Source organism: Bombina bombina, chromosome 1 (assembly GCF_027579735.1).
Source record: "Bombina bombina isolate aBomBom1 chromosome 1, aBomBom1.pri, whole genome shotgun sequence".
Lineage (NCBI taxonomy): Eukaryota > Metazoa > Chordata > Amphibia > Anura > Bombinatoridae > Bombina > Bombina bombina.
In genome coordinates, this window is record NC_069499.1 from 1,068,151,031 (window position 1) to 1,068,175,300 (window position 24,270).

The 24,270-nt window shown below is 36.4% G+C and overlaps 1 protein-coding gene across 1 annotated transcript in view; it reads right to left on the reverse strand.

The window, feature by feature from the left end:
- The window catches only part of B4GALT5 (beta-1,4-galactosyltransferase 5), a 147,534-nt gene that overhangs the window by 53,025 nt on the left and 70,239 nt on the right, over positions 1 to 24,270 (reverse strand). Inside the window, exons 3-7 of the mRNA XM_053691686.1 lie at positions 23,506 to 23,616; positions 20,681 to 20,802; positions 16,731 to 16,847; positions 14,958 to 15,145; positions 14,683 to 14,805 (exon numbers count right to left, since the gene is read on the reverse strand). Of these exons, the coding sequence (XP_053547661.1) occupies positions 14,683 to 14,805; positions 14,958 to 15,145; positions 16,731 to 16,847; positions 20,681 to 20,802; positions 23,506 to 23,616 (661 nt within the window). The remainder of the gene's footprint in view (positions 1 to 14,682; positions 14,806 to 14,957; positions 15,146 to 16,730; positions 16,848 to 20,680; positions 20,803 to 23,505; positions 23,617 to 24,270) is intronic.

The window sequence follows — 24,270 nt, forward strand, 5'->3', positions numbered from 1 at the left end:
TTTGTAAATGCACACTTTCTGAGGCACCGGTTCCTACTGAGCATTTGCAAGATTCACAGAATAGACATATATACCTTTTGTGATTGGCTGAAGGTTGTCACATGATGCAGTGGGAAGGAAAATAAAACTAACTTTGAAATTTGTAAGAAAAAAATGTTACTTCTCATGAAATTTAAACAAAGTGCTTTTGGATTGTATGTTTATTATACATTTATTGATTATGCAATTATTCTGTTTAGTGGTTCTTTAAGGCTTCTAAAATATTGACTTGTGGCCCTTATGTGTTAGGAGGTTGGCCATCAATTCTTTAAAGAGACACTTCCACTCCTAAACAGGACACAGCTGGGGAGTCAATAGGAAGACGCATAGAGATTAAGCCATAAATCGATGTCCAGATTTACTTAAAAGGACATGAAACCCAAAATGTTTCTTTCATGATTCAGATAAAGCATGCAATTTCAAACACTTTGTTAATTTACTTATGCTATTGAATTGCCTTTGTTCTTTTGGTATCTTTTCTTGAAAAGCAGGGACGTAAGCAAAAGCACTAGATGGCAGCACTAGTTCTTACCAAGTAGTGCTTCAGACACCTACCTAGGTATCTTCAATTTATTTGATAACAGAAGTAAATTAGAAACTTTTAAAATTGTATGCTCTGAATATAAAATAAAAATTTGGGGGTTTCATACCCCTCTAAGGGCCAAATTGGTAATGTTCCTGTGCAGGAGCTTATCTATGTGTTTAGCCCACTGCAGAGATTAAACATTTAGGTGTCAATCACAATACTTTAGAAAACCATAGCCAATGACTTTCCTATAAAATGTATCATTAAAATATATGGGTATTTTTTGATAAACCATTTGATAAGCTTTTCTAAAGGATAGTTCTCAAATGATATTAATATAACACTAAAATGCTCTAAAATATTAAATAATTTTTTTATAGCACATCCCATTGGAATTTAGATATTACTTAGCAGTGTTTCTCAACCGCGGTCATCAAGTACCCCTAACAGGCCAGGTTTTCATTATAGCTGAACCAGTGCACAGGTGAAGTAAACAGTAACACCATGGTGACTTGAAGGACTGTAAAACCTCATAACAAAATCGACACCACAAATTTTTAGTAAGCCCATAATTAAAGCATATTGTTTGATAATAAAAAAAAAGTTATGACAGATGCCCAGTTTCCACAGTAAACTGTCAAATGATACCATGACAGATGAAAAGAAAACCCCACATTCAGCTCTGGTCCTTAAGTATACAAAGGAGGTTAATTTAAAACCACAAATATGATACCTGGCTATACTACACAGATACAGTAGCATGTGACCAAACAGGGCTAACAAGTAGTACAACGATTAGAGATTAACTTTCGGTAAAGACTAGATTATTTTTAGGTGCATTTATTACATTACTTCCTTTGTAAATTCCAGGATTCTCATATTTATGTGTTTGAGCATGTGGTTTTACAGTAATCTCAGCCTGTGGTTTCACTGCAGAGCACGATACAGTCAATACGTTATATATACATATATGTGTTAGTTAGCGCACAAGTTAAATTGCGCTCATATTACAAGTTGAAAGTAAACGTGTGTCTATATATGTGTACAGATGTATTTGTGTGTATATATTTATTTACAGACATATATACACATACAGGTATACCCCGCTCATACAGTATACCCCGCTCCCACTGTGAAACGCTAGGATTTACCATTAGAACAAATAAAGGGGACTTTCATTCATGAAGTATAAAATACTTCATGATGAAAGCTCCTTTATTTGTTTCAAGCAATCGCCGTTCTGAGCTGCTAAGGCAGCCCACCGGCAGAACGCTATTTTGCCTATTTCCACCTCTTAGCCAATAGCCAAGCCGGATTTCCCCACACAACTATCATTTTAAACACTTTAAGTAGATGAAAACATGTAAAATCATATGTATGCAATATTCATATTTAATAAAGTGTTATACTGCGTATTTACTGTAAATATTTTCAATTCCAATGTTCTGCCCATAGCAGAATACGTTCTAAGTATTATATATATATATAGTAACAAAATACTATCAAATATATTTAGAAATATATATTTATGAATAAATAGAACAAATTCTTGTATGTGAAGAATATTGGAATATGAAATATTTATATTTTCATGTCGGATTAGTGCACGTGAGAATATGCAATCGGGTTTGCACGCGAGTTGGGTGTCAGGTTTTTTTTCCCACTTCTTTTGCTCCATTGACTTCTATGAGGGAATAAGTTATCACGGGCACGATATTCTATGTTCGTATGTTTGTATGCGGCCACTTGGCGCAAGAGTGATAACATTTTACTTTTAACTCATAATATGAGCGCAACCCAACGCGTGCAAAATGTTTACTTCTAGAGCGATTAGCGCTCTAGAGAAAACTCAGAATCTGGCCCATAATCTTTAAAATAATTACATGGTTGTTGCAGTAAAGCTGCGTTTTGCAGAAACAGTTTGCTCTGTGGACACGGTTACTGAGATTGGTAGTTTTGGTGCATAAAACACAATTATGTTTTATTCAATAACTTTTTTTGCCTAATTTACAGTCTGTGAGCATTCAAATGAAAGCCAAATGGATTTGCGTTTCTCTTGACTTTCTTTTTGTTGTTAAACAGTAGATAAATGTTGTATTCAAAGCAAATAATAAATTATATATTTTTTAATTATATTAGTTGTTTAAATATTGACAAAATTCATTTAAAAGTTTAGCTTATGTTTTTATATAATGGGAGCACCATGTTGGTACCTAGATTTCCCCCTTATCTAACTACTTTGCAAACAAGGCTATGTAGAATATAGGATAACTATTGCAGACTTTTATTGCCTGTTTCATATCTGCACTTAAAGGGCCACTAAACCCAAAATCTTTCTTCTATTCTTTATTTTGCTTCATTTTTTAGATATCCTTAGTTGAAGAAAAAACAATGCACATGGGTGAGCCGCCAATCACAGGAGGCTTCTATGTGCAGCAAACAATCAGCAGCTACGGAGCATATCTAGATATGCTATTCAGCAAAGAATATCAAGAGAATAAAACAAATGAGATAATAGAAGTAAATGAGAAAGATGTTTAAAATTGCATTCTCTTTCTAAATCATGAAAGAAAAATGTGGGTTTCATGTCCCTTTAATTGTCCTCAGCAGATGAGATAGATAAGGAAAAACTTAGGTTCCAACATGGCTCTATAGAAATAATAACTATAATAATGAAAGCATACTGCAACTTTATATATAATTTAACATTTTATATTAGAAACTCAAAACTGTTTCATGTCCCTTTAATGAAAGGAATGATTTTAGGAAGGAAGGAAGGAAGGAAGGAAGGAAGGAAAAAAAAACCAGATACTTGATTTTGAGTTTTCTTGTGGAATACAAAAATGTTACTGCGAATGCTCTTTTGATTGACAAAGAGTGTTCCATGCATTGCTCATGCTAAGAAAATTAATTCAGCAGAATACTGTACACAATGAAATGCTAGTTGTCATAACTGTTCACTGCATTTTGTGTATAGTAGTACATTTAGGAATATGTATTAAAAAAATGATTATGGTTTAATATTGCATCTTATGTTATAATGGCCTACAGTTGGTTGAGGAAAGTGTTCATGGAGAGTGTTTGTTTCATACAAGTAATGCTTTTCAGTTGTAGAAAAAGTTCTCAATCACTCCCAATCTACCATATACACTCTATGGCCAAAAGTATGTAGACAACTGACCATCATACCTATATAAGCTTTTTTGGACATCCCATTTCAAAACCATTGGCATTAATATGAATTTGCCTCCCTCTTTTGCAGCTTCAACAGCTGCCACTCTTCTGCAAAAGAGTTCCACGAGATTAAAAAATGCGTCTGTGGGACTGATGTTGAACAAGATGGTCTGGCTCGCAATTGGTGTTCCAATTCATCCCAGAGATGTTCAATGGGGTTAAGGTCAGAGTTCTGAGCAATTGAGTTCCTCCACACCAAACTCATCTAAGCATGTCTACATAGACCTCATGATGGAACAGAAAAGGACCTTCCCCAAATTGTCGCCACAAAGTTAGAAGCACCCAATTGCATAAAATGTCTGTTTCCTGGAGCATTAAGATGACCCTTCATTGGAACTAAAGAACTTGGGCCAAACCCTGAAAAACAGGCCCAGATCATTATGCCTCCTCAACCAAACTTTATAGTAGTCAATATGCATTCCAGTAGGTAGCTTTCTCCTGGTATCCGTCACTCCCAGACTCTTCTATCAGACTGCCAGATACTAAAGTGGGATTCACCACTCTAGCAGACGCTTGGCATTGCGCATATTGATGTGAGGCTTGTGTACAGCTGCTCGGCAATGAAAATACAATTTTTAAGCGCATAAAGCACAGTTCTTGTGCTGACGTTGGTACTGTACTAATTAGTGCAACAGGCAATTTTACATGCTACAGCACTCAGCAGCCCAGTTCTGCATGGTCTACAGCTTCATGGATGGGTTGTTGTTGCTCTTTTTAAATGCTTTCAAAAAAAAATAATTTATATATATATATATATATATATATATATAAAAAAATAAATAAATAAATGATAACAGATGAAGAGCACTCTCACTTCGAATCCAACTGCCAGGTTGCAAACAGCGAATCAATAATTATAAACAATGGAATGCACTCACTGGTCTTTTTAAACAAACGCGTTTTTTAATGTGATGTTTCAGGGACCGTATCCCCTTCCCCAGACTTCTGAGGAAGGGGATACGGTCCCCGAAACGTCACATTAAAAAACACGTTTGTTTAAAAAGACCAGTGAGTGCATTCCATTGTGTATATATATATATATATATATATATATATATATATATATATATATATATAGTCAATGTTGAAAGTTTAGCATTATTTCAATATATTTCATTAATCATTTAACTGACATTTCCTGTAAAATATATCTGAGAATTGTGCTTTTCCGCTTTCTCACAGTCAGCCTTGTTTAAAGGGACACTGAACCCAAATTTTTTCTTTTGTGATTCAGATAGAGCATGCAATTTTAAGCAACTTTCTAATTTACTCCTATTATCAAATTGTCTTCATTCTTTTGGCATCTTTATTTGAAATGCAAGAATGTGAGTTTAGATGCCAGTCCATTTTTAAAATTTATCCACCAATAAAAAAGTGCTGTCCATAGTACTGAACCAAAAAGATAGCAAGAGAACGAAGAAGAATTGATAATAGTAGTAAATTAGAAAGTTGCTTAAAATTGCATGCTCTATTTGAATCACGAAAGAAAAAAATTGGATTCAGTTTCCCTTTAATACTTAGGGCTAGATTTATCAAGGCTTAGGCGGACAGGGGCGCGTGTAAGCACCCCTTCACACCTCAGCTTGCCTGTGGCGGTGCGAAATTACCCGCAGGTAATCACCATTGCACACGAGCGCAATTTTGCGCTCGCGTGCAATCCCGCCCCCTGCCCGCGCACAACCGATCACACGCGCGCAGGAGCTGTCAATCTCCTCGGTCAGACTCGACTGCGGAGATTGAATTTTGCCACCTTAGAGGTGGAGAAGAGGTTAGGGAAGCGGCGGTCTAGTGACCGCTGCTTGTTAAATTACGGTGAGCAAGTTCTTCTGAGAACTTGCGGCCAGAGGGCTTTGATAAATAGAGCCCTTACTGTAAACCCAACCCTCACTTTGTAGTCATTTCTTGTTTTAAAGGTGGATTAGCAGGTTAGTATTAACAGGCATAAGAGGAAAAGCATTGTTTGGAAAAGCAGTGGACATACTAAGGCCTAGATTTAGAGTTTGGCGTTAGCCGTGAAAACCAGCGTTAGAGGCTCCTAACGCTGGTTTTAGGCTACCGCCGGTATTTGGAGTCACTCAAAATAGGGTCTAACGCTCACTTTCCAGCCGCGACTTTTCCATACCGCAGATCCCCTTACGTAAATTGCGTATCCTATCTTTTCAATGGGATTTTTATAACTCCGGTATTTAGAGTCGTGTCTGAAGTGAGCGTTAGACATCTAACGACAAAACTCCAGCCGCAGGAAAAAAAGTCAGTAGTTAAGAGCTTTCTGGGCTAACGCCGGTTTATAAAGCTCTTAACTACTGTGCTCTAAAGTACACTAACACCCATAAACTACCTATGTACCCCTAAAACGAGGTCCCCCCACATCGCCGCCACTCTATTAAATTTTTTTTAACCCCTAATCTGCCGACCGCCACCTACGTTATCCTTATGTACCCCTAATCTGCTGCCCCTAACACCGCCGACCCCTGTATTATATTTATTAACCCCTAATCTGCCCCCCTCAACGTCGCCTCCACCTGCCTACACTTATTAACCCCTAATCTGCCGACCGCAAAGCGCCGCCACCTACGTTATCCTTATGTACCCCTAATCTGCTGCCCCTAACACCGCCGACCCCTATATTATATTTATTAACCCCTAATCTGCCCCCCACAACGTCGCCTCCACCTGCCTACACTTATTAACCCCTAATCTGCCGACCGGACCTGAGCGCTACTATAATAAAGTTATTAACCCCTAATCCGCCTCACTAACCCTATCATAAATAGTATTAACCCCTAATCTGCCCTCCCTAACATCGCCGACACCTAACTTCAATTATTAACCCCTAATCTGCCGACCGAATCTCGACGCTATTCTAATAAATGTATTAACCCCTAAAGCTAAGTCTAACCCTAATACTAACACCCCCTAAGTTAAATATAATTTAAATCTAACGAAATTAATTAACTCTTACTAAATAAATTATTCCTATTTAAAGCTAAATACTTACCTGTAAAATAAATCCTAATATAGCTACAATATAAATTATAATTATATTATAACTATTTTAGGATTTATATTTATTTTACAGGTAACTTTGTATTTATTTTAACCAGGTACAATAGCTATTAAATAGTTAAGAACTATTTAATAGCTAAAATAGTTAAAATAATTACAAATTTACCTGTAAAAGAAATCCTAACCTAAGTTACAAATAAACCTAACACTAGACTATAAATAAATTAATTAAATAAACTACCTACAATTACCTACAATTAACCTAACACTACACTATCAATAAATTAATTAAATACAATTGCTACAAATAAATACAATTAAATAAACTAGCTAAAGTACAAAAAATAAAAAAGAACTAAGTTACAAAAAATAAAAAAATATTTACAAACATTAGAAATATATTACAACAATTTTAAACTAATTACACCTACTCTAAGCCCCCTAATAAAATAACAAAGCCCCCCAAAATAAAAAAATGCCCTACCCTATTCTAAATTACTAAAGTTCAAAGCTCTTTTACCTTACCAGCCCTGAACAGGGCCCTTTGCGGGGCATGCCCCAAGAAATACAGCTCTTTTGCCTGTAAAAAAAAAAAACATACAATACCCAAGCCCCCCAACATTACAACCCACCACCCACATACCCCTAATCTAACCCAAACCCCCCTTAAATAAACCTAACACTAAGCCCCTGAAGATCATCCTACCTTGTCTTCACCATACCAGGTTCACTGATCGGTCCAGAAGAGCTCCTCCGATGTCCTGATCCAAGCCCAAGCGGCGGGCTGAAGAGGTCCATGATCCGGCTGAAGTCTTCATCCAAGCGGGCCAGAAGAGGTCTTCCATCCGATTGAAGTCTTCATCCAAGCGGCATCCATCCGGAGCGAAGCGGCAGCATCCTGAAGACCTCCACCGCGGAACATCCATCCTGGCCGACGACTGAACGACGAATGACGGTTCCTTTAAATGACGTCATCCAAGATGGCGTCCCTCGAATTCCGATTGGCTGATAGGATTCTATCAGCCAATCGGAATTAAGGTAGGAATATTCTGATTGGCTGATGGAATCAGCCAATCAGAATCAAGTTCAATCCGATTGGCTGATCCGATCAGCCAATCAGATTGAGCTTGCATTCTATTGGCTGTTCCGATCAGCCAATAGTGCACGAGCACGTTTTTGAGGCTGGCCGCGTCCGTAAGCAACTCTGGTATCGAGAGTTGAAGCCGAGTTAAGAATGCTCTACGCTCCTTTTTTGGAGCCTAACGCAGCCTTTATGTGGACTCTCAATACCAGAGTTATTTTTATGGTGCGGCCAGAAAAAAGCCGGCGTTAGTTTTTCGGGTCGTTACCGACAAAACTCCAAATCTAGGCCTAGGTAATTTAGGTGTGAATAGTATTGTGTAAGGAATATATGTCTACCTGTTTAATAAATGATTATTAATTAACTTATCTGAATCAGTAGTAAAATGAAAATTAAAGTCAAATTTTTTTTTTCATGATTCAGATAGAGCATGTGGTTTTAAACAACTTTACAATTTACTTTTATTATCTCATTTGTTTTATTCTCTTAGTGTCCTTTTGTGGAAAAATATTCCTATGTATTATCAGGAGCTGCTGATTGGTGGCTGCACATATACGCCTCATGTTATTGGTTCACCCAATATGTTTAGCTAGTACATTGTTACTTATTTAACAACGAATACCAAAAGAATGAAGCAAATTAGATAATAGAAGTAAATTGGAAAGTTGTTTAAAATTGTATTTAATACGGGGAAATGCAAGGTTCTACATTTTGGAAGTAAAAATAAGCAGGCAATGTATTTTTTAAATGGGACAAGACTTAGCCAAACAGAGGAGGAAAGGGATTTGGGAGTAGTAATAGATAACAAGCTAAAGATGGGTGCACAATGCAGGGCAGCAGCTTCAAAGGCTAATAAGATACTAGCATGTATTAAAAGAGGCATTGATTCAAGGGAGGAAAGCATAATTCAGTCACTATATAAAACCCTGGTAAGACCTCACCTTCAGTATGGAGTGCAGTTTTGGGGACCGATCGCAAAGCTAGAAAAGGTTCAGAGAAGTGCCACAAAGCTAATAAGGAGATTGGAGAATTTAACCTATGAGGAGAGGCTAGCCAAACTGGGTCTGTTTTCTTTAGAAAAAAGGCGCTTGAGAGGTGACATGATTACTTTATATAAATATATTCAATGGCCATATACAGAGATGGCAGAAGCTCTGTTTATTCCAAGAAAATTGTTTCTGACAAGAGTTCACAATTTAAGGTCAGAGGAAAGGAGATTTAATCTCCAGCAACGGAAACTATTTTTCACTGTAAGAGCAATAAAATTGTGGAACTTGGGGGCCAAACCAAACAGGGAAGACGTGCCTGAGAGAGCTCCTGCTGTAATTTATTTAATATAACGGCGAATTGGGACTAATCCTCTGCAATTTGCCCCAAAAACTAGCATTGCACCTGCAGGATACTTTCTACATCACTAGTGGACCCCACCACTCTATTACTGCAGCAGATTCCTCTCTTGATCGCCTTCGCCAGCTGGGAAACGCCCAGGTTCCTACAGCCTATAACAGCCATGGCTTATTACAGCACTCAGTATTTTTGGGTATGAGTCTATCAGCATGGCACATTTTGACTTGGCAAGATTTGTCCACTTTGCAAAAACACTCTAAATCTGTCAGATTGCGAGGGCATCTCCTGTGCACAGCCCTTTTCAGATCACCCCACAGATTTTCAATCGGATTCAGGTCTGGGCTCTGGCTGGGCCATTCCAAAACTTGAATCTTCTTCTGGTGAAGCCATTCCTTTGCTGATTTGGATGTATGCTATGGGTCGTTGTCATGCTGAAAGATGAAGTTCCTCTTCATGTTCAGCATTCTAGCAGAAGCCTGAAGGTTTTGTGCCAATATTGACTGTTATTTGGAACTGTTCATAATTCCCTCTAGCTTAACTAAGGCCCCAGTTCCAGCTGAAGAAAAACAGCCCCAAAGCATGATGCTGCCACCACCTTGCTTCACTGTGGGTATGGTGTTCTTTTGGTGATGTGCAGTGTTGTTTATTGCGCCAAGCATATCTTTTGGAATTATGGCCAAAAAGTTCAACCTTGGTTTCATCAGACCATAACACCTTTTCCCACATGCTTTTGGGAGACTTCAGATGTGTTTTTGCAAAATGTAGCCTGGCTTGGATGTTTTTCTTCGTAAGAAAAGGCTTTTGTCTTGCCACTCTACACCATAGTCCAGACATATGAAGAATACTTGAGATTGTTGTCACATGTACCACATATCCATTACTGCAAAAAGAGGATTAAATAAACTAGTGCTTAAGAGTTAATATCCCTTGCCTTATTCTCCTATCTACTTCTCAGATAGAAAGGTGTATAAAGTGAAAAAGTTATGGAGATTAGGCGCTGATCTGCAAAAGGGATAAAAGGTATGTATGGAAGTCATTTGCTAAATATGTAGAAAAAACTAGACCTTTGACAGGATAAGTGAAAAAATTCTTCTACAATTTATTTTCAAAATAAAAATATAATACAAAAAAAAAAAAAAATCACAATCCCTAAGTGTTGCAACACTATATCGATCAATTCATAAAATTTCTAAAATTCAGATATACATTTGTTTCATACACCAATAAAAAGGTTTATCTGCTCTTTCATTTTCTATACAGTACTTTGTTCAAAGATATTAGATAGAATGTATTCTTTTACTTCAACACAATTAATAATATTTGTCTCTATTCAATATTTTATATCTATATTTCATCAACTTCAAAATTACAAATATGTAGCAAAAGCTAACAAGTAGTTAAAACATTTTAAAACAATTTAAATGCAAGAGTGATTATAAATGGTGTCCCCACAATGGCTGTTTACTTGTATTGGTTGTAATTTTGCGTATCTAAAAAGTTCATCAAAGCACTTGTAAGTGTAATTGAAAGTAAATCACTGAGGGCTGTGTTCTTTATCCTTATATTTATGTTGTTATAAATTACGGTTTCACAGTTACCCCTTCATATACTCAGTGAGCTTATTTTGTGGAAATGGAATGTTCCAAACAGTGTTTAGGGGTGATTTTCTTACCCTCCCTTGTGAGCTGTTATTACTCACGGCTTCCCGGCGGTTCCTATGTGTCCTCAGTTTGACTCCCAAGCAAGGGGTTCCGGTAGGTAATTTCCCTTTGTGTTACCTTGTCACTGGTCCTTGTAGAAAGTGCTCTGAATACAGCACCAAACTTTAGACAATCCCTTTGTTTCTGTAACTTGCGCAAGTTAGCTTTTCTGTTTGTAGTTTCTCAATCTCCTGCACTTAAAGGGACATAATACTCACATGCTAAATCACTTGAAACTGATGCAGTATAACTGTAAAAAGCTGACAGGAAAATATCACCTGAGCATCTCTATGTAAAAAAGGAAGATATTTTACCTCACAATTTCCTCAGCTCAGCAGAGTAAGTTCTGTGTATAAAGTTATACTCAGCTGCTCCCAGCTGCAGGTAAAATTTAAATTAAATTAAAAAAAATGAAGAAATGAACAGCAGCCAATCAGCATCAGCAGTGCTGAGGTCATGAACTCTTACTGTAATCTCATGAGATTTGACTTAACTCTCATGAGATTTCATAGTAAGCTTCCTTTACCTGATTGGTGAAATAATATGAGAGTGCACGATGCTAGTCCCTTCAGATGTCCCAGGACAAACACACTAAAATGCTGCTTAGAAATCCTTTACAATGGGAGGTGGCTACTGAGGAACTTTTGAGGTAAAATATCTTTCTTTTTTACATAGAGATGTTCAGGTGATATTTTCTAATCAGCTTTTTACAGCTATGCTGCATCACTTTCAAGTGTTTAAACATTTGGGTATTATGGCCCTTTAAGTACTTCTGTACGCAGGAAAAAAACAGGCTTTTCTTTCTTGGTGTTCACACAGATATCAACATGTTTCGCCAGCAACACTGGCTTTATCAATATCACATCCATTACTTGCCAGATATTCCTGCAGCTTCTTTAATGTTGCTGTAGGCCTCTTGGTAGCCTCCCAGACCAGTTTTCTTCTCGTCTTTTCATCAATTGTAAAGGGACGTCCAGTTCTTGGTAATGTCACTGTTGTGCCATATTTTCTCCACTTGATGATGACTGTCTTCACTGTGTTCCATGGTATATCTAATGCCTTGGAAAATCTTTTGTACCCTTTTCCTGACTGATACCTTTTAACAATGAGATCCCTCTGATGCTTTGGAAGCTCTCTGTGGACCATGGCTTTTGCTGTGGGATGTGACTAAGAAAATTTCAGGAAAGACCAACTAGAGCAGCTGAACTTTATTTGGGGTTAATCAGAGGCACTTTAAATTATGGCAGGTGTATGCTGACTCCTATTTAACATGATTTTGAATGTGATTGCTTAATTCTGAACACAGCTACATCCCTAGTTAATAATGCAACCACATTATTTTAGTTTTTTTTTGTTTTCTTCCCTCCACCTAACAGATTTCAGTTTGTTTTTCTATTGAGTTGTACAGTTTATAGGTCACATTAAAGGTGGAAAAAGTTCTGAAATGATTTATCTTTGTCTCATTTTTTTACATCACAGAAACCTGACCATTTTAACAGGGGTGTGTAGACTTTTTATATCCACTGTATATTCTAATAAGGCAAGGTAGACCCTAGTACTATTAGGTCACTCCATCTACTCAACTGGTGTCATCTCCACAATGTATATTTCTTTTTACTAAATGACATCACATTAGTATAAGCCTTTAATGCACTTTTAGAGTTACTAATTTCCTAATGGAAAGTCTGTTAGTTTAATTAATAATAGTCTGGTTGAGGGCAGACATTGGTTTAATTAGTTTGCTGTTGTTACAGAACTAACTAAATGTCAGCTGCATCTACACATATAAAGTCCTAGGAGTCAATATCGATTTTGTTTGCCCTACATCCATTTGCAGAAACATTATTTGCTCACCATCATCATTGTTTATTATATATTGCATAAGACGTAGAGATACCTGTGATTCTTGGCCATATCCATATTTAGCTCATTTTGAGATATCCCATCATCCTTTCTCTGTACATCAGAAAAGTTCCTGTATTGTTTGTTTTTATTACCGTTTATATGACTATGCTGCACCTCTGAGACCCATAGAATCTTCTTAGCGCTACAGGTTTATTCAGAATATATGCCCTTCTTAAGTAGCTCTTAAGTGCTAGTTAGTCGAAAAATAGAGCCTCATTCATTTATTTGGAATACCTTCATATAGCTAATGCTGTAGTTGTGCTGCAGGGGGGTCTCATTGTTCCTTAAATGGTAGACTTGAGACTTTACTTATACGGGTAGTATCCCTCCTTTCTTTCCCTCAGCCGGCGGGGGAATCAGAGGACAACAAATGATAGTAGGGGGGCTCCCTTGCGGCTCACTATGGTACATGCCCTGACAATCAATTTTCATTGATGTCGACTCTCGAGATAACTAGACATTTAGATACTACTAGTCTATTGCTCACTTTGAGGACAAATTGAATATAACTATTATCAATCTACACCCTCCCAACCACAAAATAGATATCAGGATTAGGATGCCTATTATCTTTAACGTGACCTACATAAATAGTTAGGCATTGGCTGGTCAATATAAATGCAAAGACCCCAGGTGACCCACAGATGATAATTAGGTACGGTTGCCTCACCCTCAGGTGTATTGCTTTTTATTTAGTGGGCTCAGGAGTTACTATCAGTATCATCTACACTTTAACCTAGTTGGCCTAACTGTACGTTTGCTAAACAAAGTGACCCAATAACATCCTGTTATACCATTACTACCTGAAACTAACAGACACTGAGATCTTGCTTCAACTTACACCCCTCCCCCCACCAGTGACATTCTATGATACTTTATTATTTCATTTTTTACGTATGTTAAGTTCACATACTTTAAAATACCGAGCGGTGCGTACCCGCTGTTTACTTCTCTTAGATCATTATTACTTTCATAAATATCTACATACCTGTTTAATAAGTGCCTTGAGACCCAATGGGGTCTTCAACTTGACTGACATTCCTAACCAGTGTTACTTATATCAAGAGGCCCTTAAGCGACCAAGTTTTAAACACTTTGAATACAATGCCAGGTGCCACACGTTTGTGTTTACACTGAGCAGTGCCAGTTATAAAAAGCTTACAAGACAAAAACTTTAAAGGCTGACGTTATACTTATGCCATTATTCTGAGGTACAGACCCTCTTTTTTCTTAAAAAGGCCCATAATCTCCATTCTCAGACTCGAGACATTATTTACCTTTAACCAAAATCAATATTGTCACTTAAAGGGATACTGAACCCAATTTTTTTCTTTCGTGATTCAGATAGAGCATGCAATTTTAAGCAACATTCTAATTTACTCCTATTATCAATGTTTCTTTGTTCACTTGATATCTTTATTTGAAAAAGAAAGTCCAGAACGCTGGACAGCACGTGTTTATTGGTGGATGAATTTATCCACCAATCAGCATGAACAACCCAGGTTGTTCACCAAAAATGGTCCGGCATCTTAACTTACATTCTTGCTTTTCAAATAAAGATACCAAGAGAATGAAGAACATTTGCTAATAGGAATACATTAGAAAGTTGCTTAAAATTGCACGCTCCATCTGAATCACAAAAGAAAATGTTTGAGTTCAGTGTCCCTTTAAGCACATGATTTGAAGAAAAGCTTTGTCTAAGAGTATATGAGCAAACACTGACTTGGAATGAGATGAAGAAGTTAAACACTTATGTCCCTAATGCTAAAAGCAGAGCAAGCTAAATTTCCACGCTGTATAAATTTAGCAGCATATGGAAATTCCAGAATAGTTTATTTTCTTACCTATTCCAGAGGTCATCGTCTTCGCCACCCCACCCCCAGAAGGCATTAGGGAAACCGTTTATTTTCCTAAATTGCTCCACTGTCAAACCACTAACACCTCCGAAAAACTCATTATATGGGAGTCTGCCAAAAAGAAAAAAATATATATACAGAATAAATAAAAAAACAAAATAACAAGAAGGTATTAGAACACAAGTTTGCAAACTAAAGTTTTTGCCAATTACAAATATTGAACAGCTTTCTCTTAAAGGCAGTGACATCAATGGCAAACTTACAAGTACATGTATTTATCCAGCTTCGCTGCAAAGTGCCTCGGCATGTTTTGACATCCATAATAATTGCGATCATTTTCAGGAATGTGGTCGACATCATGAAATATTAAACAGTCCCAATCAAGGTCTTTCATTGCCTCCACAAAGCCAACGTTGAAAAGCATAGCACGATTAAAAGGTTGGTTGCCTGTCTGCACGAACAAAACACAATGTTAGAAATGGTGCAAAGAATGAGGTACACATTCTGTGTGATGCAGTTGGATAGTGGTAGGAGCAACATACTGTTATATATTTTTCTTTGTTACATCTACAAGATGGTATTTTTAAAATTTACTGGGGGAAAAATACAAAACTATAATAAATAACAAAAAAAAAAAAAAGATCTTCTCCCAAATATTTTTCCCCCCATTAGAATCCCGCCCACCAATAAAGCTGTGGGAATTGTCCCTATCAGGCAATTAGCATTATAGCATGTAAGTTCACAAGCTTAGAAAAGTCCTGATTAGCTACTCCAAATAAGGAAAGCAATGAGTGGAGTTTGAAAAGCAATTGCAGCAAACAAAGTGTTAATACGCTTTTCTAATAACTTGGAAGACTGCAGAGACTGTTGTAATTACAAGGTGTTTACAAAAGAAATGGTAAATTCAGAGCTGAGTCAAGCACATTTTAAAATATTGCTACTGGCAAAATGATTATTTTGGCCTCATAATTTCCATTTTGTTTTCCTACTGCTTCAGCATATTTGGAAAAATGCACTGTATTTTTCTCACCTTGCAGTGATCCATTGCTTTTAGAATATGGGTATCCATGACTTAAAGCACTGGTGTGAAATGTTTTAGACAAAAGGGTTGTGGCGGTGTATGATCACGTTGCAGCTAAATATAGGATAATGTGCCAAGATAGACACAGATTCAGTGTGCTGAAGAGCACAAGAACTGAAACAGGGAGGCACCATACGGATTAAGATACATCTTAAACCAGACTCCCTAAAGAGAAAATCTGTCCACTTTGAATTTGGTGCCCAAGATTATTTAGAATTGTAAAGCTTGCTCACAGACCAATGGGAAGCTGCCATGTCATCAAAGTATGACCTGATTATTATCTACAATATCACCATGGAAAGCCTGTCAGAATGCCAGTCTCTAATGCATTCTTCCAAACATTTAGCATGAATAAAGAGAACCGATACAATTTCCATGTACGTTTATGTCTGATCATCTTTCAGCATTCACACAAAATATTATGAGGCACAAATATAACAAGAGAACAAAAAAGTCAAAGAGATAGCTAATAAATATGCAAAACTAGTTAACATTAGCGAGAACAATGAAAAAATAATAGCACAAGATTTTGTCAGGATTAGTGAGCCAAAAGCTGTTCCCTTAAAATAGTTTACAAATGAGATACCTGTTAAAAATGCATTTAATTGTAATCCATTTACAGAGAATGTCCTTTAGTAGACAATTCATTGCAATTTTACATGTTTGTATTTGAGTTTTAACAAGAATGTCTTTATTATCTATCTACAACATCTATTTTCCTTGTAGGTCATATGCCTAAAAACCGAAGATAGAGTGTTCAGAAAACATTGGATACCAGCATTGCATTGCTGTAAATGAAACGGTACAAAAACAAAAACACATGCATACCAGACAGTTATTGCACAAAAAAAAGTATGTACACAAACAACTCCCCTACCTGAGCTACTAGACCTTTAGCAAGTTTGGTTATATGCGTATGAAAGCCAAGCTATGACTTTTACCAAAAAAAACTTACTTGCTCAATAACATAGAACGCAAACTGCAATCGTTGCCTTTGTAACATAGGAATCAGGTGTTTGAAAAGAACCGGTAGATGTTCATGTCGATTCCTGAAAGGGATAAGTATGGCAACCTAGATAACAAGCAAAAAAGAATGAGATAACACACACATTGTCATACATTTTTAAATTTGATTTTTTAAAAGGGATATGAAACTAAAAGATTTTATTTCATAATTCAGATAGAGCATGCAATCTTAAACAACTTTCTTATTTACTTCTATTATCAATTTTTCTTCATTCTATTTTTATCTTTTGTTGAATAGCAGGGACATAAGGTTAGGAGCCTGCTCATGTCTGGAGTACTATATGGCAGCAGTTTTGCAAGAATGTTATCCATTTACAAGAGCACTAGAGGGCAGCACTATTTCCTGTCATGTAGTGCTCCAGATGCCTACCTAGGTATCTCTAACACAGAATAACATGGGAACTAAGCACATTTGATAACAGAAGTAATTAACTTTGCTCTGTCTAAATCACAAAAGAAACATTGTTGGTTTCATATCCCTTTAATAAAACAAAACGTGATTACAGTATATACAAATAAACATATACACACACAGTATCCCAAATGCATTAGCAGTTGCAATTATGGAACACTTTTTTATTATTTAAAAAGAATACCCAAACTACCCTTACTAAAAAGTGTGTGTGTGGGGGGGAATACCACGCTTGTGAACCTACTTTGCATATCCTCCCCCAGAAAACCTTCCGGCAATGAAAACTGTTTGCTGAGGATTCTGCAGGGAAAAAAAGTAACCTACTCCATTACTCCTAACATGTTATACAATATTATTAAACTACAAAGTAATAAAAATGTCAGCCTGTACACTGAAAGTCCCAACATGTTGGCATACGAATTCACCAACTCTAAGGGCTCGATTTAACAAGATACGGCGGACAGGGGCGTAGATATAAAATTCCCCTGGTGAAATGTAACATTACATGCAAGAGCTATTTTGCGTTCGCGTGCAATGCTGCCCCCTGCCACCTAAGAGGTGGAGAAGTGGCTAAGAAGCAGCGGCCTGATGACAGCTGCTTGATAAATTGTGACTGCAGGTTCTCTTGTGAGAACCTGAAGTCAGAGATAGGCGAAGAGCTTGATAAATCGAGCCCTAAAAATCAGTACACAGTAGGAAATCATACAAATAAAAGTGTGGTTGCCAATACACTTTGCATTGCTGTAATGCTTGTATTTGTGTCAAACAACTGGGTTGGGATGTTGTTTTAAGCGTAGTTCCTGGCAATTGGAAATACTTAGAAGATTGTTCTATTCATCTAAAACTGGTCTGGGACGAACATGTGCTGTTAGAGTGTGACTGTTCCCCGGCAACAAATCACATGCTAATCTTATGCAGGGAACAGCTATTTAGCAACAATTTTATCAACGCAAGCATAAATGGCACAATTGTCAATAAAACCCTTCAGGACACATTGCTTTATTTTCCATTTTTTTTTTTTCCAAAAGATTGTCTCTGGTCTGAAAACTGTAAAATTTTGCTAAGAAAAAATAAATAAATAAAATCATATATTATATTGTAGTGGATGTGTAAATAAATATTTAACATTGAGTAGGCTAGTAACATTTTCCCACTGGACTAGTAGCCTTTCTCCCCTGATATAGATATAGTTAATGGACATTTAAAATAGGTCTTAAACAACTTAATCTATAGGGGAACCACATCTAATTATTTGCTCAGTATTTAGCCCCCATATGGCATAAAACACATAGACCAAATCAGTTGCGAAAACACTGCGCGCATTATGGCTTTTTCGCATTTGGGGTTTTGCAGCTATTACAAGTTGCAAAATAACATTTTGCACGTGCGTAAAGGAGCGTCAATGGAGAAGACAAATGGAAAAAAAAAACGTGCTCTCCTCGAAAAGTGTACATGAAAATAGTATTAAATATGGCGAAAATGTTTTCGTAATGGAATATGTTCTATTTATTTATAAATAAATATACATTTTGCTATATATGTGATGATTTTTTGTGTGCAATATTTTTTTTTAAATAATTATAAGACAGTGTTAATGAGTGTAAGTGTACTTTGTAATGTATTTTTAAGTGTTTTGTGAAACTTTTATGTTGAACAAAATTGTTTACTACAGCTCTTTGAGCGTGGAAAGGATTCTTGCGTAAAAGGCGAATGCTCGATCGCGATTTTTCAAGACTTGTAATAGCTGTACAAAGGAAATTGATTGCAAAAAGACCATAACACACGACTTGTAATCTTGCCCATAGTATTTAGTCCCCCTATGGCATGAAACACATAGGTAAAGACACATTTGCCTGGAAGTTATCAAGTCATGCAACTACCGCTACACATTTCCTGCTTGGGAGCAACAACACTTGGTTCTCCTGAGTGGAACTTTGAACTAGAACATGTCATTTTTGCATTAGAATGCCCCTTTAAGAATGTTAGTTTACATTTATATGTGTATCAGAATACATTACAAAGGCAATGTTCCAGGCACTCTGTGCCTTATCATATTAGAGGTCAGTATGTGTCCGAACCATCCATTTGTGACAAAGAAAATCATATAGAAGAGTGTATTTCTTCAGTCCTTCCATCTGACTACATATAGGTTTGTTTTTGCTAAGCAAGCTGGAGGCTGCTAATGGAAAAAAGGAATAATACTTGTTTTTATGTTAGAGACTGTACAATTTCCAAGCTTTATTTTTTTTTTTTTACCAGAAATGCCCCCTACAGATTTGCAAATAATTTACCAGAAGCTGAGAGGCAGACAACCACCAAGAGGCAGGAAGAATATTTAGAACAAATTTGCCTAGAGCGTTCAGAAAATGGAGAGATTTGGATGACAGAAGCTGGTAGCAAGGCTGCCAGTATGAAGGGGATCCAATGTCATCTCTGTTAAGAAGCTCCATGGCCGGAACATATTATTAACACTTGGCTGCTGTTCATTTGGCACTTGGCCAGCATTAACCCCTTCTCATTGAAATCTTCTTCACAGCTAGGAATTGTGTAGTTTATAGCTGTGTGTTTAGAATTCAGCTATGAACAAAAACTTCTATCATTATACAGCATATGGAAGAAATACACAGTTATTTCAGTTTCACTTCCTATTTTAAGAAATTAAAGTGAAGGTCAATTTTCATCAATGAGTGCCCGGTTTTTAAAAATACTTTTGAACAGGGGCACTTTCATTGATGAAAATTAACATTGCACTGGATTTGAAGAAATACTTACCTTTTACTCCTGCAAAGCCGGATCAACGATCCCCCTTCTTTCTTCTTCCTGCTGTAGACCACAGCAATGACGAAACTGGCATCCTCCAATCACAGCCGGGCATCACGAGCTAGACACTCTGGGGTGCAAGCCATGATTGGAGGAAGCCGGTTTTGTCATTTCTGACGTCAGTACAGAGGAACTGAGGCTGAGATTGGCGATCCGGCTTTGCAGAAGTAAAAGGTAAGTATTTCTTCAAATCCAGTACAATGTAAATTTTCATCAATGAAAGTGCCCCTGTTTATAAAAATATTTTTAAAAACCGGCACTCATTGATGAAAATTGACCTTCACTTTAAAGAATAACAAAGGAAAAGCTTTATAGTGATATAAAAGTCCATTGTTTAATAAAGAAAGTGGTTTCCTTGTTTTCAGATTTTTGGTCACTAGAGGACCTGGGCTCAAGCACTTCCTGTATAATTCCACTATACAGTAGGGTATTGTGTCATAAGGCTGACAACTGGTGACATTTTAAACAAATGTCATTTTAAAAGGTACACTACTATCCTTTTTTTTAAAAAAAGCCATACTAACAAGTATTGCAAACAGTAATTTTTGAAAAAAAAAGTATTTGTTGTTTTTAAATAATAATAATCCAGCCCAAGAAAATTCTCCTTGTGAATATAAAACTTGCTTATAATTACAGCACATGCTTACCTTCCACCGTGGCACACAATCACTTGGCTTCCAGTGACCTCCCAACTGGATGGAATCCTTTGCAAAAACTTGGTGGATATCACCAATTTGAACTTCACTCACATTCACCTCTATTTGTCCCTCTGGATTTAAAAAAAAATGTTGGTAAATAATAAATCTTTCCTAAGTACCACTGTTATTAGTGCTGACTTGATATAAAGGGACAGTGTACACCAATTTTCATATAGCTGCATGTAATAGACACTACTATAAAGAATAATATGCACAGATACTGATCTAAAAATCCAGTAAAGAACCTTTTAAAAACTTACTTAGAAGCTCCCAGTTTAGCATTGTTGATGAGGTAAGCCAAGGACAGCGAGTGAAATTGGCTGGGAATGCAGGAAAAGCAGACAAACCCCCTCCCCCTTCCCTGCATGTGAAAAGACAGATTACACAAACAATAGCAGCATAAATCTTTAGACCTGGGTCTACATCTGATACTGTGGGGCTTGGTTAGGAGTCTGAAAAGCAGCACAGTGTTATTAAACACTCACAGAGGGGCTATATAAATTGATCTACCAAGAATTTGTGCAAAGAAAAATCTAGTGTACAATGTCCCTTTAAGACACAGAAGACAGATTAACATTCAGAAAAACAAAATATGGAAAAGTATAAATTCATGTTATTAGACTTTTTCTCATCTTACTATACATTTAAAATAATGCCTATAGCTATATAAAACAGTACTATTTAAGAAGAATGTTAAAAATAGTTTTGCATAAAAAGGTCAAGTGAATCCAACAAAACATTGCTAGAAAACTTAAACTGAAAGGTCAAGCAGAGAGTAAAAACGTACACATTCTCTAAAAATCTCCTAGAATACTTTAAACAAAGTTCATTACATTAATTATAGGTTGAGTAATCCAGTCAATTAGAGTAAAGTCTCGTTAGAAAATTTACAAGAAAAAGAACAAATCCATCCAGTAAACTGATAAGTTTCAATAAACAACAAAACTCAAATAGAACCAAAAATATAATTACAAATGTTTTTAATAGATAAAAAAAGTAAATAAAAAAATTAAAATAAAATCATACTAAGACTTCAATATATGTATCAGTTGCTGTGCATGTTCACTATAAGAAAAAAAATGTAGAAGCCACCAATGAACTAATAAGCAAACTCATTAAACCATATAGATTAGGCACTGTCCTCCCTAAGGGAAAAAGGGGCAACCAGACGTGGTCTCCTTGCTCAGTGTGCTTAGAGGAATATGGCTACACCTCACTGACGAGGCCCAATGAAGGCCGAAACAATCATCTGGGATTGCTGTGTTCTTTGTCCAGAGAGGAATTGCCTGGTATTTTGGCGCCGGTCTTACCGTAATAGGCGGGATCAGACTGATATACTACAGGAAAGTTATACTCTGTGAAAAGTATTACTGGGCTAAAAAGAAGCTGCACCCAGGTGGTAAATAGCCATATAACAGGATAATAATGTTATTGAGCTGGTTTTTCGTTCTTGTGAGTGCGCTTCTCTCTGTATGTATTTAGTCTTACTCTCCAACGCCACATAATTCTTTGCTAATTTTATTATCGTCCATTACTTAGAGTTAACCTTTATTAATTTCTTAAAATCTTGGAAAAGCAGCGTGGCTTTCCCATTGTGTATCTTGTACACCCTGCATTGCTCATTGCTATCAGCTGCTTAGAAGAAGGTACCTCAGAGAAGAAACATTTTTATTCTTTGACATGTACCCTTGGAACATGACCTCAACTACATCAGATGAAAGAAATTAAATATCCAGCCTGAGGATATGCATTTTGTGTTCTAATATAATAAAACTGAACACTGCATTTTATGGATATTGATATAAAAATAAAAAGACATTTCTAAGCTATGCACATTTTGAAATTACAGAACGTCAGAGGAAAGGAAAATTTGACATTAAAACTGACAGTCTACTCCAAAAGTTTTATTGTTTTAAAAGATAGATAATTACTTTATTACCCATTCCCCAGTTTTGCACAGCCAACATGGTTATATTAATATACTTTATACCTCTGTGACTACCTTGTATCTAAGCCTCTTCTGACAGCCCCCTGATCACATGGGTATTTATTTATTATTTATTGACTTGCATTTTAGCCAATCAATGCAGTGTCATGCACAATTTTATGGGAGAGAGCACAATGTTATCTCTACGGTCAACATGAACAAGCAGTCTCCTGTTGTGAAAAGCTAATAAAAAAGCATGTGATAAGAGGCTGGCTATAGTGGCTTAGAAACGGCAGAAATTTAGAGGTTTAAATGTTATAAAGTATATTAATTTATCAATGTTGGTTGTGCAATGCTGGGGAATGGGTAGTAAAGGTGTTATCTATCTATTTAAACAATCACAATTCTAGAGTAGACTGTCCCTAAAATTAAAATTTTATTTTACAGTAAAGTTAGTTTTGAAATCAACTCTGCTCTGGTTGTGAGTTTTATAATTATATATCAGATTATATTAAATCAGTGATCAAACAGGATTTCAGTTTAAAAACTAAATCATATATTAATATACAAGGAAGAATTAGTTCCATTTCCCAGCCTCCTCTACAATAAACAATCTTAGACATCTTTCAGTTTTAGAATTACGGTTAAAATGGAACTTAAGTCTTTGTTTTCTTTGCCAGTAGATGTAAAGTGCACACACCATTACTTGGGCACCAAAAAAGACAAACTCTAAAAAATATGTACCAAACACCATTAGACTTAATTAATCAAAACAGGTTTATTGCAGTTAATAATTAAAGATTACCCCACTTGCATTTTGTAAGCCCAAAACATAGGCTTTACTTACTCATAGAAGGAAGTCTCTCAGGGCATAGTTGATTTGGAAGATAAGTGAAATTTTCTGGAAGGAACGTAGTAGTCTGAAGATACTCACTGTGGTTAAAATCAAGTGAATAATCTGTAATGAAAAAAAAAAAATCAAATGATGAGCACAGACATAACACCTGCTGATGTGCATTATGGGGAAAGGAAGCACACCTGTACACAAAATAGTGACCCGGAGGACCGTAATGTTAGCACAAAGCACAGATGCTGCTATATAAATATTTGCAGGCTTGATAACATTGCCATCGTAACAATTCTTTAGTCAACAAATGACATCACAACTCAACATAAAATATTATAAAAGTAAAGATACATTTAAGAATGAAGGATTTATTTGTTTTTTCTTTTTAATTGAAAGGGAATGGAATGGTTTATTATTCAATTGTTTATATAAAAAGTAGCTGCTTGTGCAGAAGTTCAGTTGATTCACATTTTTATTTGTAAGCCTGGTCAATATAGAAAGTCAGAAGTTTTATCTCCTGAGCAGTTTATAAGAGTGCATTGTTTTAATTTGACCTCTACCAACAGCAAACAGAAAGAGAAGCAGTCAGCCAGGAACGAACAACAGCTCAGCGGCTTTTTCTATGGCCTGGTTACTACCTGGCAGTAGCTTCTTTTAGCCCAATTGTGCTTTTCACAGAGGAGAACTTTCCTGTAGTATATCTGATCCCACCAAACAAGGTCAGTCCAGCCCCAAAATACCTGGCAATTCTTCTCTGAACAAGGA